Below are 13169 nucleotides of genomic sequence, written 5' to 3'. Positions count from 1 at the left end.
TCAGTTGTTCTGGGCCTGGAAGGAAGGGTTAGCTATGTCAGCAATCACCCCTTGCTTGATCATTTTCAGCAGCCAGTTCCTCTCAGCAGTTAGATTGTGCTGGAACAGCTGCAGAGACAAGAGAGACAGAGTTACAGATTATTTCTTACCATGCTCCTCATCCTCCCCAAATTGCCCTGGATCCCCTCTCTCCCAGCTTCCTCTGCAGCCCCAAGCAGGACTTCCACTGATACAGATGGGCAGGACCCATGTCACCAAACAAGGATAGGTAAAATGCACACTGAATGAGCCCGTATCTGTGTTTAAAGTCCTTACCAGGAACAAAGTACTCCTTCTCGTGGCATGCCCCAACAAGAATTACCATAGGTAATGCTGGTGATAGCTACCAGAGCTCACAGTTGTCTGAGTCCTACCTTTGTCCACTAAGTTCCTCTATGAAGAACACCTTAGATTGAAGAGGATGCATTTACTACCTCTTTTTTCCGTGACAGACTCATATTGTAATAATGTATTGGCGTAGCATTGTCATGGTTGCCAGGGTAACCAAAGCCTGCAATGTTGACCTCTTGGCACATATGGAGGGCTAAGTTCAAAGCAATGATTCCCATGGTGGCATATCTCTGGGAAGAGAAAAGAGAAAACAGCTGTTTAGCATTTCAAACTCCTACTTTTACAATACAGACATCAGCAACCAGCTGGGACCAGTAGCTTCCTCCACACTCCACACAGGAAAAAAGATACATAAATAAAACAGGACAGATGCCTGGACAGTGTTCCCAGAACTCAAGCAAGCAACTTCTTATGGGAAGATGCTGCAGAAAATTAACTGTCCACGAGAATATGATCTCTGGGATGCTAAAACACAGCATTCCGTGGAAACCAAAAGATTGTGGATGGGAGGAATCAGCATACTTTTTGACAAAGCTGCATCCATGATGCACCTTGTACAAGGTTTCTGCATCTTTCTTTTCCATGTGCCTGTTTACACGTATTCGCTACTGGAGGGCTTCATGTGGTGCCTTATCTCTAATCCAAGCATTAAATGCCTGTCTCTGTCCTACAAGCTACAAAAAAATGCTCTTTGCCCATGTTAAACTAACATGTGTCCATGTACAAACTCACACATTGCACTAAAAGCTTTGTGACTCAGCAGAACAGTAACCACACTCATGGAGCAGTTGAACATGCTCTTGGTCCCTAAAGCTTAACAGAGCACTTACCACTCACCATCTGGATTGTTCTACTTAACACCTTTCAATCATTTAGTAGATAAATTTGTTTAGCAGCATTTATTCAGCAGTCAGGAGTGTTGGCATATAGTTTCAGCCTAGGCTAAGAGTTACTGCATAACCTTGAAAAAGGTTATTTTGCCACACCGGGCTTCAAGCTTCTCTTGGATTTGTTGCAGATTTTAAATGTCCTAGTGGTGCTAGGCAGGCTTAAATTTAATTAAAGACTGCACGGCACCATCACAAAGATTGTCAGGACCAAAGACAAAGTATCATTAGATTCATTAATGAAATAATCCTCTACCATAAAGTGAATGGAAAATTGGTGTTCCAGAAGCAGTGGGCTTAAAAGTTAGCCTTAGTCCAGAATCCTATTAGACCTGAGTGTTTTAAGCAATGCCAACCAAAATTCCTCTCATTTTACACTAGCTAATTATCAGTAACGGTCTACAAACAGGGAAAGCCTAGGAACATATGTGAAAGAGCTTATATGACAAAGCTGCTTGTCACAACAGGCAACCAGGCCGTGTGATGTCTAGAACTCTGGACAGAAGTGTAATTCTAAAATGTGATTTGAATGCAGAACGGCAAAGGGTCATGGGGCAGACTGACAGGAATGGTGCACTAAGCACGATTAACGCTGCAGTGTTGTGACAGGTCGGAAAAGTCTTCTGTTTTTTTTGGTTCGAGCAGTGATCAAAACTTGTAATACCATGCTGTAGGGAAAGACTGCATTTACTATGGAAGGGATTTGCTGATCTAATCAATGGGTCTGCTTCTTTCCCTATCTTTGTTGTCCAAGATTTTTCTCTTGTATGGCACTCAAGCAGTAAAGTATTAGAGAAGACTTAGAACACTGATGGTTGCTGTCTGCTCTCCAGTGTGATATCATACCCTGCTCCACGTTTTCAACTGCAGGAGTTTGTATGTTGCTTCATAGGTGACATATGGGTTGAGAACACGCAGGCGAGAGACATTCCCATTCCATTCGCAAGGGGGCTGGCGCCAAAACCCCACGTTTGTCTGTAAGGAAAGGCAGACAGAAAGAGACTCAAGACATGCCCACGCACACAAGACAAGTGCCATGATAAAGATCCCTGATTTAGCTGTAATCTATTGCTCTGGCTGGGCGCTCAGAAGGACTGACAGTCCTGGTGAAGAAAAGAAACTCCAGGTCTCTTCCACTCATGCCAGTGCACCTATCTGCAATGTGGCTGAGATTGGGGTGTTTCTAATTAGTGAAAATAAAGTCTCAGGTCCATTGTGAAGCTCATTAAATATTTGAAGGATACATGATTATTAGAGCAATGGAACATGTCACTCCAGATAACCTAGTTTCAACCTTCCCTCACTGAAGACATCTCACCTTATTCTTTGTTTTCAGCAATACCTCCCTCAGCCAGACGAAATCCAGTGGCTTGAATGGGACAAACACCATCAGTGTCTCATTGTCATTGTTTTCCAGAGGGTTGAGTAGAGCCGATTCAGGGAAGAAGAGACGGATGCTGGTTCTCTCACCCACATCCTTCTGGTGCTCTTTTACTGGAGCATCATTTAATCTGAGAATCAAAGTCAGAATAGCACATTTTGTCCCTGGAGCAGTTTCAGTATCACCTATTTCCGACATGGAAGCAGGTGTGTGCTGTTAAATGCAAGATGGGCCATGTGAACTCACATGAGGGAATGGATACACATTATGGTCCAACTCTATGACTTGGTCCACAGAACTGGGCACCTCACATAGATGTAGGAATACTTCCCCCCTTAATGAAAAGGCAGGCAGTGGTGGTAGAAATCTGCCATTTTTCAGATAGGGAACTAAGGCACACAGAAATTAAATGACTTTCTCAAGTCAGAGTAAAAATGCATGTAAGGTTGCAATGCAATCAAAGATTTGGCATTGCCAAGGCCCAAATCAGTCCTGTAACACTGGGATTGCCTACTGCTCCATTGAGTGGGCCATTGAAGCTGGATATCCAGTCCCCAGAGGACATATCTGTGAATGAGTATGCTATAAATTTTGATTCCTGCAGTGAATGGCCATGAATCACAAGAAAGTCATTAGATTACCTGAGCTGATAGATTCTAGATATTATGTTTTCCAGACAAGAAAGACACATGCACATTATCACTCCTCAGTCTCTGTCTAAATATTAGATTCTAGTAAGAATTCAGTACCTTATGATAACATGGTGAGAGTCAATCATTTTCACGAAGTGTTGGCTACGGATGGAGTAACCATTGCCGACCACAATACACCTTTGGCACCATAAACTAGCAAAAGAATAGATTCCAAGAGATTAAGTCCTTCCCTGATAAGTTTCTCCACTAGGAGAAGCCCCCTCTGAGGGCTTGTTTGATGACCTCAGGTCATTCTGTGGGTGGCATCAGAGCAGAGAAGCCCTGACTAGTAGGATTATGGCTGTGTCCCAGTCACACAGAGGTTGGGCTTACCTTAGCAAGCATAAGGCAATGGAGTGTCATCAACATGCTAGTAAAATTAAGTGGGACCTCTCATCAGCTAGAGGAGAGGGAGGGCACAAGACACAGAGGAAATGGAAAGTCCTCCCCACCCAGCACCCATCCCCAGCCCAGTCTCCATACCGCTCAAAGGATTCAGGCAACTCCTGCTGTGGAAGAAGCTGCAATGTGGCAAACGCAGAGAGAACTGAAAGACAAGAAGTAGTTGAAGAGTTATCTTCAAGGAATGAAAGTGGTCCCACCAGTGCCAAAAGAAGAACTCTTCTCTTCTTTAGGCTCTGAAGAGCTAGGTTTCATCCTTCCTAAAGTGCCAGGACACTTTACGTGAGAAAGCCTGATCAAACACTGTTCTGGTCACAGCTATGCACCCAACACTGTCAATACTGAGACCTTTTTCCACATAAAGCATATGCTCTGCACTCTCTTTGGCACAAGGATATCATTTAGGCTAGGATTTCTCTATTCATTTTGGATGCTGCACAAATAATAAGCTCCCCAAGAGGAATGATTCAGGAATGAAAGGCTCTGATACTGCCCTGTGGAAGAAGCACTGTGAATCTGACCAATCTGCACACTGAGGTCTATCTTCAGTTTAAGCTGGTTACCGCCCTGCTCTGTCAGAAATTACCACATGCAGTAGTTCCCCAACTGAATTTGCCCAGTCTTACTTCAATGCAAAGACAAACAGATTACCTCAGACCAGCACTATGAGCAACTGAAGTAACCTCACATTGAAAACAGCAAGGGATACCAAACCAATCAGTTATTCCCTTTCAGCTGATGTTTGTTAACCTCTGCAATGAGTCTTGCTTCATCCATAAGAGCATTTCTATCAGCGTTTCTCTTTCCATCCCTTTTGGCACAGGTAGAAGTTAGAGTTAAAGCACCATCCTCTTCCTCCATTATCACCAAAATGGACTGTAACCTTTCCTCAAAGGCATCCCAACCATTCAGCCTAGCCTCCCTCAATGAACCCTGGTTTCCAGATACATTTCCACCTCCTCTGCAACAGTCAGGGAAGCTCCACAACTTTATAACACTGAAGGCAGAGCGCTGCAATACCTGAGTTCCGAAGTCCAAAGGGAAGTTCATGGAACCACAGAACTTTTTCAAGCTCTCTTCTAAAAGGCCTGTCCATAAGCAAGTATAAAGATTCACTGGTCAGGAAAGGCTTCCAGTGAGATTCAAACCTGCCAAGAGAGATTCAGAGCACCAGCAGTTCAGGGAAGAGTGGAGCAGTTACAGCAGTTTCAGACACACAGACTAAGATACCTGAAGCAGGCTGAATGATGAAGGGCTTTGCAAAGCTACTGAGCTATCCTGAAATACTTCCCAGAAATGACCCTCATCTTTTAAATATAATTCTTACTGTTCACTGTTTCTAACCCTCCTTCTGAGCAGCAGTGATAGCATATAATTCCAGTTATGTTTCCACTTTCATTTATTCATTCACTTTGTGACTAAGTGCACCCCTCACTGTGCACTGACCAGCTCAACATTGCACCTCTTCCTCTCTGATTGTCCTTCAGAGGATGCTTTACACATGCATCTGTATTGCACCATTCTGCTGACTCACTTGTAATGAAGCTAAGATGCCATTGTGCAACAGTTCGAGTTGTTTCCTTTCCTGCATATCTGCGCATAAACTCCGGACTGCCAGTCTCCATCCATCAGCACCCACTGAGCACTCAGTCATCTCTCACCAAAATTCCCCAGACAAAAACCATAATTGACAAACCTTGCGAGAAAAGGCTTTCTCCACACAAAGCGTCTCCTGCAAGCACCAAGGCGCTTCCTGTGAAAGAAACAGAGCTCATTTCCAAACATCTCTTCAGGAGGTCTTTGAAAGCAGTCCAAGATGCCAGGATGTAGGATGGATTTGAGCTTCTGACCATGTCTGCCCATAAACAGCCTCCCTCCAAAGGACTGGTAAAGAGCTCCATATCTGCTCAGCAGAGTCATAGAGTAATTCAGGTAGAAAGATCTTTGGAAAGCCAATGTCTAAGTTAGGTCAATTTATGCAGGGTCTTGACCAGTCAAATTTTAGAAAATCAGTGGCCTCAACTGACCTGTGTTCATGCCTCCAGATAGGGACGTGCAATGAAGAGCACTATGGGATGTTCACGAGACACTCTGGCAGTGGTCTCTACTATAGCCTAGCTAAGACATCACCAGTCTTATCACTATTGTTTCATCCCACAATTTCTGCCCTGCCCTCAAGTCACTGCTAGGTAGAACACAGTCCTCCAAGCCCACAAGGATTCATGCCATATTGGGAGAGCTGTTTCTCATCCAGATCCTACCGTGTGACCTTGGAAGAAGGGTTGCCTCTGCTTTCCACAATAACAAATTGTTCCACCATTTGCCCAGACCACAGTACCAGTGAGGTCAGAAAAGAGAAGAAGAAAAGATAACTTACTCTGCCTGACTTTCACGTGAGTTCATCACAGAGTAGTATAGGCTCTGCACATACAGACCTGCTGGAGGCAATAGAGAGGCTGAAACAGGCCATGCAGTTGCACAGTAACATCACTACACCTAGAGCCACGCCACTGCACAGACCACAGGATCTCTCCCACTAGACAGCATCACTGGGGCCTCTCCAGCCATCAGACCAGATGACCAGAAGATCCTGTTCCAGAGTATGGGAGCCTCCAAGTGGCTGTATTTGAATTAGCCCTTGCTAGCCAGAATTAAATGAGTCCTTCTGGTAATGAACCCTAGTAAATACACCATTCTGTGTTCCAGCAGCTAAGGACAGCTTTCAAGCTCCAAGCCTCACAGTACTCCAGTGATCATTCATGTCAATCTGTAAAATGACACAGTGATAGTGCAGAGAGGAGAAGGGACTGACTGCAGTGCTCCCTGAGTCAGATGAGCCCTCAGTCCCTTGGAATGCTCCCTGATGGACCAGCCTTGGCCCTGAAGCCTGGCTCCCCTTCCCCAGCACCCACAGCCATACTGGCTATGACCACTGCTGCGATGAGCTGCCAAGTTTCTCCTCCACAGAGTGGGCTTTCTTGCTTGCTGTTCTTTCTCCAGAGTTGTCAGCTGGCTGCTCCTTGGGATGTCATAGGAGACTGCAAGCACCTTCAAGCAGTCCCTGTTGCATGAAGTGATCACTTATCCCACAGACAGGCAGCAAAATGCAGCAATAACTGACATGGTGCTTGGATACAAAACTCAGAAGGCTGAGGATAGCACCAGCTCATAGTAGTAAGAAAGATACATGCAAGAGAAATCCTCCAGGCCTGACCAGGTCTGCTGCTTGGCCTGAAATCAAGAAGAGGTTCATGCCAGACATAAGATTATCTAAAAGCACTTCAATAACGAAGACATTAGCTTGTCTTAGTTGCTTTTCACCTTGAGCAAGGTGTTGTACTAATTCGGAGGACCAGTTCAGATTTCCCTGGCACCTTTTATCACACACTGACGAATCTGGGACTGTGTCTGCAGAGGGGAAAGGCTCCTACACCATTTGTACTAGTCTATCATTTGCAGAGTTTACCACTGCCAAGGGGAGGAGTACAGCTAATGGAAAAGGGTGTAAGCACTGGGCCAGAAAGAAGAGGGAATAGAAATTATAACCCTGAAGAGCTACAGCGATGCAACTGAAGGGATCCTGGGCAAGCTCCCCTCCTCACACACGGAAAAATAAAGCACAGCAATCTACCTCTTTATGAGAGAAGAAACACGAGAAAGTGGAGAAGGTTGGAGAGAGACTGCAGGATTAAGAACTGCAGGAGCAGAGCTCACTATGGCCATCCTCTCAATGCCTCAGCTCTGTCACCAAGGCTACTGTCAGCAATAGCCTTTTACCACAGTCCCCCTACCACCAGCCCAATTCCACAAGGACAAAAGACTTCTTCCATGGCCATGGGTCTACATACTGGATGCAATGGACAGCCAACACTTCAGTACGCACTGTAGGTAGGTAAAAATGCCCACGTCAGGCCTGTTGAATGCTTTCTCAGAGCTTCTCTTACAACATCTCAGCAAAGTGAAAGATGCTATCCCTATGTCAGGCAGGAAGAGAGTCTCTACAGCCTACTGCCAACATGTCTGAAGCAATCACTGATTTTACATGCCCAGCTGTGTATACCCAACTGAGTACGGCATGCGGCAGCAGACATTTAATCAAAGGTTCACAAGGAGCTCTATCAGCAGGTTACTGCTCATCTGCGGAGGTCATAGGCCTAGTAGGGAACCACAGAGAGAAGAAGAGCTCAGGATATCTGAGTATGTGCATGATCAAAAACTCAGGGCATTTGTGGGAGAACACAACCACAAGGCTTCCTGCAGGCCATGAAATATGAGGGAATCTACAACCCAGACACACATTGTTGCAGCGCTAAGGAAGAGCTTTGGCTTGGGAAAAAGAGCAGGATTTCCTCTGTGACCCACGGGGAACTTTCATTTACAAAAGACTCAGCTCTCTGTCACTTCAGCCAGCTGGCCACTGTACCCATTCTGCCTGCTAGCTTTACAGAGCTGCCTGTGTGCTCATGCCAAATGGAGGACAGGAGGATATGAATTTTCCAGTGTTAGTTTTGCTTTTTCTTTGGGGCATCTAAACATTAGTAAAGAGATTGTTCTGACCAGCGATAAAGACTTTTAGTTTGACTTTTGTGAGCACTTCCCATATCATACCACAAAAAAGTCATTACATTACTGTGCACCGTGACAGCTCTTTCTTTTTTATGAAAATGACAGTGGTTGCATCCTGGTCGTTAAGCAGCAGTGATTTTTTTTCTGTGACAAACAATCAGCCTTTCTAATGATAATATGAAATTAGAATTGGTTTTCTATCTGGAGGGAGATCACAAGCATACACTCATATAGGTGTTGTATGGGTCTCTCCGGGAGACCTACACACATCACACAGGCTTTCATCAGGCCAATTACTGCTGGGTTGCTACACACATACACACAACATGTGTAAACATCCACCTTTGGACTTTAATCTTGCAAAAAGCGCAGCAGCATTTATCAGAGGGTGACTGCTACACCTCCCACACACGCACAGAGGAATTTAATCTGCGTATCACATACACACACAGAAGCAGGTTAACCCTGTTCTAACCTCTCACAGCCCTATGTGCACACACCATTGTGAATACAGGCCTTGAACTGGTATTTTCAAGTATGAACACTTTTAAAAGTAGTTATTCTGCTCCTTATCAGGGAGATATAGGGAAGAACTCAGTGAAAATCCACTTCATTGTTTTAGAGTTATGGAAACATTTAAGAGATTTCTACACTTTGGAAGAAAGTCACCTTTTAGATGCTTTTCCTCTCTCCATGCCCCCAAAGACATCCAAGATGACTTAATTTTCAAAAAATATACCCTAAACAGGCACAGCTAAAGTCTCTCTGGAGAAGTTTGGTTTTATTAATGACCAGTGCAAGAGCAATGCCTGTGCCAGAAGTAGATCCACAGAACAGAACAGCTCCACATGGGGGAAGCTGTCTGTAATGGGATTGTTTGTAGGATGAGTCTCAACATTTGGAAAACATAACAAGTGGAGAGATACACAGCTAAAGGAGAACACTGTGGCCTGGGCCTCTAGTCTGGTCGCTGATCCTCCCTGGAAATGAGGACGACAGCAGCCTGCTCTCGGTGCAATGGCAAAGGGCTGAGCTGCCAACCTCCTGCTGCACCACTGGGCCCCGCTCATGCTCACACCAGGCACACTAGCGTAAACCAGGGGAAGCAGGAGGGAAATGGCCCCTTCTCAACCACCTTTTCTTGTTGGTAACACATAAAAGTCCACAAATGCCTCTTATCTCAGTTTTCAGGGACACCACGAGCAGTACCTCCCTGATTTATGGAAACACTTCTCCTCTCTCTGCTTTTCCATCACCTTCCATTTTTTTTGGGGGGGGATCTCCAGTGAAGACACTGGGGCCTGGAGGGGCTTTCCCTCTGTACAGCTCCTAGCACAGCAAGGTCCTATGGCTCAGCACAGATTGAAGTTTTCTTACCCACAAACAGCAAGATCACCAGTTTCTTCCACTGGAAGAAAGCCAAGGAGAGTTTCCCCATGTGAGATCTGACATTCATACTGTCTGCATGCACATCCTGCAAAAAACAGAGACAATTCATCAATCAAAAAAGGGGTGATAAGAAGCTGTGCCACAAGGCTTTTGCCCAGAGCTTTCTCAGACATAGGCTGACTGGCTGGCCTATAAGCCTAGACTTCAGATGCCGTGCCCCAGTCAATATAGCCCCAGCACCTAGCACACTGCCTGCCAGCCCACTGAGACCCCCATAAAAAGAGAAGAACTGCCATGTTGAGTCAAGTCCTTCACTTGTCATTTTGTTTGGTGCTCCTGACAGTCAAGGCAGCAGATAAACCACAATACACCTTGTGAGACAGACATTCAGGTCATATTTTGCAGGTCACTGCAAGAAAGCCCCCACCATGCTCCAAGCCCCAAAGTAAGCTCTGAACCAATCATAGTGATCAGGATCCGAGATGTGCTATCCACACCTACACCACCCCTACTCAGCATTAGCAAGTGTCCAGTATTGGGTTCACTCCCACCTGCCTGCCCAGGATGTTGGGGACACAGCTAGCAAGTCCACTAAGCAACAGAGACATCTTTCACAGGGACATTCCATTCCTAAGGCCTTACAGTTTGTGTCTCTGACAACAGAAAAGAGAGTCCACAAAACACTAGTTTGCCTGCAAAGCAATAAAGTACTGTGATAAATCCCCACAAGCCAGGGAGTTTGTAGTGTTTAGGTAGCTGAGTTTGAATGACAGCCTTAATTATATAGGGACAGCACCACAGCTCACATAGACAATTGCTGGCTCAGGATGGCAAAAAACAGGAATAATATCCTCCTCTCTTGAAGGGATGGTGCAGAAAGTATGAGCTCAGCTTACCCATCTGATGGCAATCATCTAATTATCCTCTATGAGTAGGGGATACAAATCCCTGCTCAGCTGGGGAAAGTGCTCTGTGGTGCTTTTGGCCCACCCCCTTCCTCCTTCCCCCTATCCTCTGGTCTGAAACTTTACCTTTGCAAGGCTAATTAATTCCAAGCAGATCTTCTTGCTTACTGCCACGCAGCTGATGCAAGGTTACCCTCTGAAACCCAAGCTGGTGCTTGCTGCTCACCTGAGCCATCTCACAGAGCTTGGGTGATCACCCAGCTAAGGACAACACCTCTAGTGCGTTAGGGCTGGCATTAAAAGGGAGGTCCTGATTAGTCTGATGTGCTTTGGGGAAGGAGAGGGGTTTTTCTGTGTTGGCTTTGGGGGAAGGAATGGGGGCTGTTTTCCAGGAAGATCTTAAGATAGGAGTATAAGTATGCTCTGACAGGCCCACTTCAGGTGTGGAGCCATGAGTGGGCTGAGTGTGCATGTCCTCTGCAGGCTGGGTTCCTTTGCATAGAAATGCAAGGGGGAAAAAAGGGCTCTCTTACTCTCTGTCCTTGTAGGCAAACCTTGCAGACTCTCACTGGGCTTTCAGTTAAAAGTGAGGTGTCTCTTTCTCCTGCTCTGTTGTGCTTTGCAGACAAAATTAGGCACAATATTGTCAACCTCCAATCAGACCTAGGGAGTAAATCCTCAGGACTGAGCAGCAATTCATGTACTTGTAACTTCACATCCCTTTCATTTGTCTCTAGAGTTAATGCTAGCCCTTAAATGCAACTTCTAGGCACTTTCTTGCTTTTCTTCTGACCAGGAAATTTCTGCTGGGCTTTTCTTGAGGAACACAGAAGCTAGGGGAGGGCAATTTGGTACAAGGAGTGCTAGGACTGTTGATAAAGGCACCTTGTTCTCTTCCTCCACTGTTTCTTCCAGGGGATGTGATTCTGATCAGTCTCTGAGAACAGCTTGTGGGTGTCCTGCTCCTATTCTCTGCTTTGCTAGCCAGGAGGAAAAATCTCGTCAGTGTTGGCAGCTGCATGGGGACTCCTGGGTAAGACTGATGCAAGATGTGAGGAGAAGAGGGGCATATGCTCATGGGGCTGAGGCACAGCCAGGTGTGCCACCGCAGCTACTGGTGGTTGTTCTTTCTTCCTGAGAGCCCCTTTTTCAGGCTTTGTTGCTGCTAGTAGAGATGCTGCAGGCATTGCTTTTTCCACTGGCCTGACCTGGACCTGCCAATCTGCAGAACCTGCTCCTAACCTCCTCAGGCAATGCCCGATTTGGCCCTCTTCCCTATTGCTGTTGGTAGAAGACAGTGGAGAGAGTCCAACAGCAAACTGTAGTCTGTCCTGCATGCAAGCATGAGCAGACAAACCTATAGAAGGTGGAGGACAAGCAGTTCAGGAAGGTTTCTGGTTGCTCAACAGAAATGCAACTGAGCTGCTTCTGGATTTTCACCAGGACCTGATTCCTTGCATCTAGCAAAACAATCATAACAGCACATGCACATACGCATGCTCATCTGGGCAGTGTGCCTCCTGCCTGCCAAAGGACTTCCCTCTGAACCTTTCTACTTCTCCCAAGTCTTTCAGGTTTCTTTTCACAGAAACTTTTCCGGTGTGATACTTCCCCCCCCCCCCCTTAATGAAAGTATTTGTCTCCACAGCTGGAAACATAAACTATGCGGCAGACAATCTTGAAATATATTTTAAAGGAGGAAAAATTATTTAGCAAAGCAATTATCTTCAGATACACACAGAAACCATCACTAGCCCTATCCCCAGAAACAAGCAAAACTGAAAACAAAAGGGATACGAGGGACACTACTCATTTAGAAGCTAGAAATAAGTGATGATTATGTTTTTAATTCCATGCCTAGAAATGAAGGACTAGATTTTTGGCAAAGAAAAAGCCATTCCTTTTTAAACCTAAAAGCAGGCTCTTTTCCCTAAAAAGCTCCAAGAACTGGGGAGTAGTTAAACTCTTTTGAAAATCTGCTGCTTAGTATTATCACTGGAGAAAAGCTGACTGCTAAGCAGTAGTGAATATCTACTTTTGTCATAATTTAATTGGGATCTGAGCAGTGCTGCAAATGTGGTCTGGATTGTGAGTGCTGATTGTACCTTGGGTTCGGAAATCAGTCCCTAGTGCTAAGCTATATGCCTTCCTTGGCTCTGCACATGATCTGAAGGCATTTATTTCCACGCCTCAGTTTCCCCACTTGCAAACTGGAGATTATCACAATTCTCTTCTTCATGAATAGGCTACAAACCTGAATTCATTGGCGCAGAGCAGCTGCTATGAGTCACTGCAGTAGGCCAAGAATAAAATAAAAATACCTAAAGACATGAGCCATTTTCTGTTCTTCAGAGAGCAATTGATTAGTTGAGCTATACTGGGATTTTTGTCCATCAGAGACTGCAAACTTGGATAAAAATGGCCTAGAAAATGAGAGTGCATTGCCTCTGATTCCTTCTTTCTTCCCACACCACTCCTAGCCTCTGCCTTCTCTTGCTTCCTCCACCAAAAAAATAAAGGAAAATCAACTCTAAATACTGTTTCTCTCACATGAGCC

General features: G+C 45.3%; 1 protein-coding gene across 1 annotated transcript; it reads right to left on the bottom strand.

The window, feature by feature from the left end:
- On the bottom strand, positions 1–10847 carry LOC134148811 (CMP-N-acetylneuraminate-beta-galactosamide-alpha-2,3-sialyltransferase 4-like). The gene is made up of 12 exons (XM_062591306.1): positions 10839–10847; positions 9696–9792; positions 6130–6187; positions 5586–5655; positions 5449–5507; positions 4773–4900; positions 3834–3897; positions 3408–3503; positions 2596–2788; positions 2124–2252; positions 474–620; positions 1–108 (listed from the first exon to the last, which is right to left on the bottom strand). The coding sequence occupies exons 1-12, from the start codon at positions 10845–10847 to the stop codon at positions 1–3; spliced, it is 1158 nt and encodes a 385-aa protein (XP_062447290.1).
- Between the last annotated feature and the right edge of the window lie 2322 nt (positions 10848–13169).

The sequence above is a fragment of the Rhea pennata genome, chromosome 18 (genome assembly GCF_028389875.1).
Source record: "Rhea pennata isolate bPtePen1 chromosome 18, bPtePen1.pri, whole genome shotgun sequence".
Lineage (NCBI taxonomy): Eukaryota > Metazoa > Chordata > Aves > Rheiformes > Rheidae > Rhea > Rhea pennata.
The sequence above is the reverse complement of the archived record's forward strand: the minus strand, read 5'-3'. Positions and strand labels throughout refer to the sequence as shown.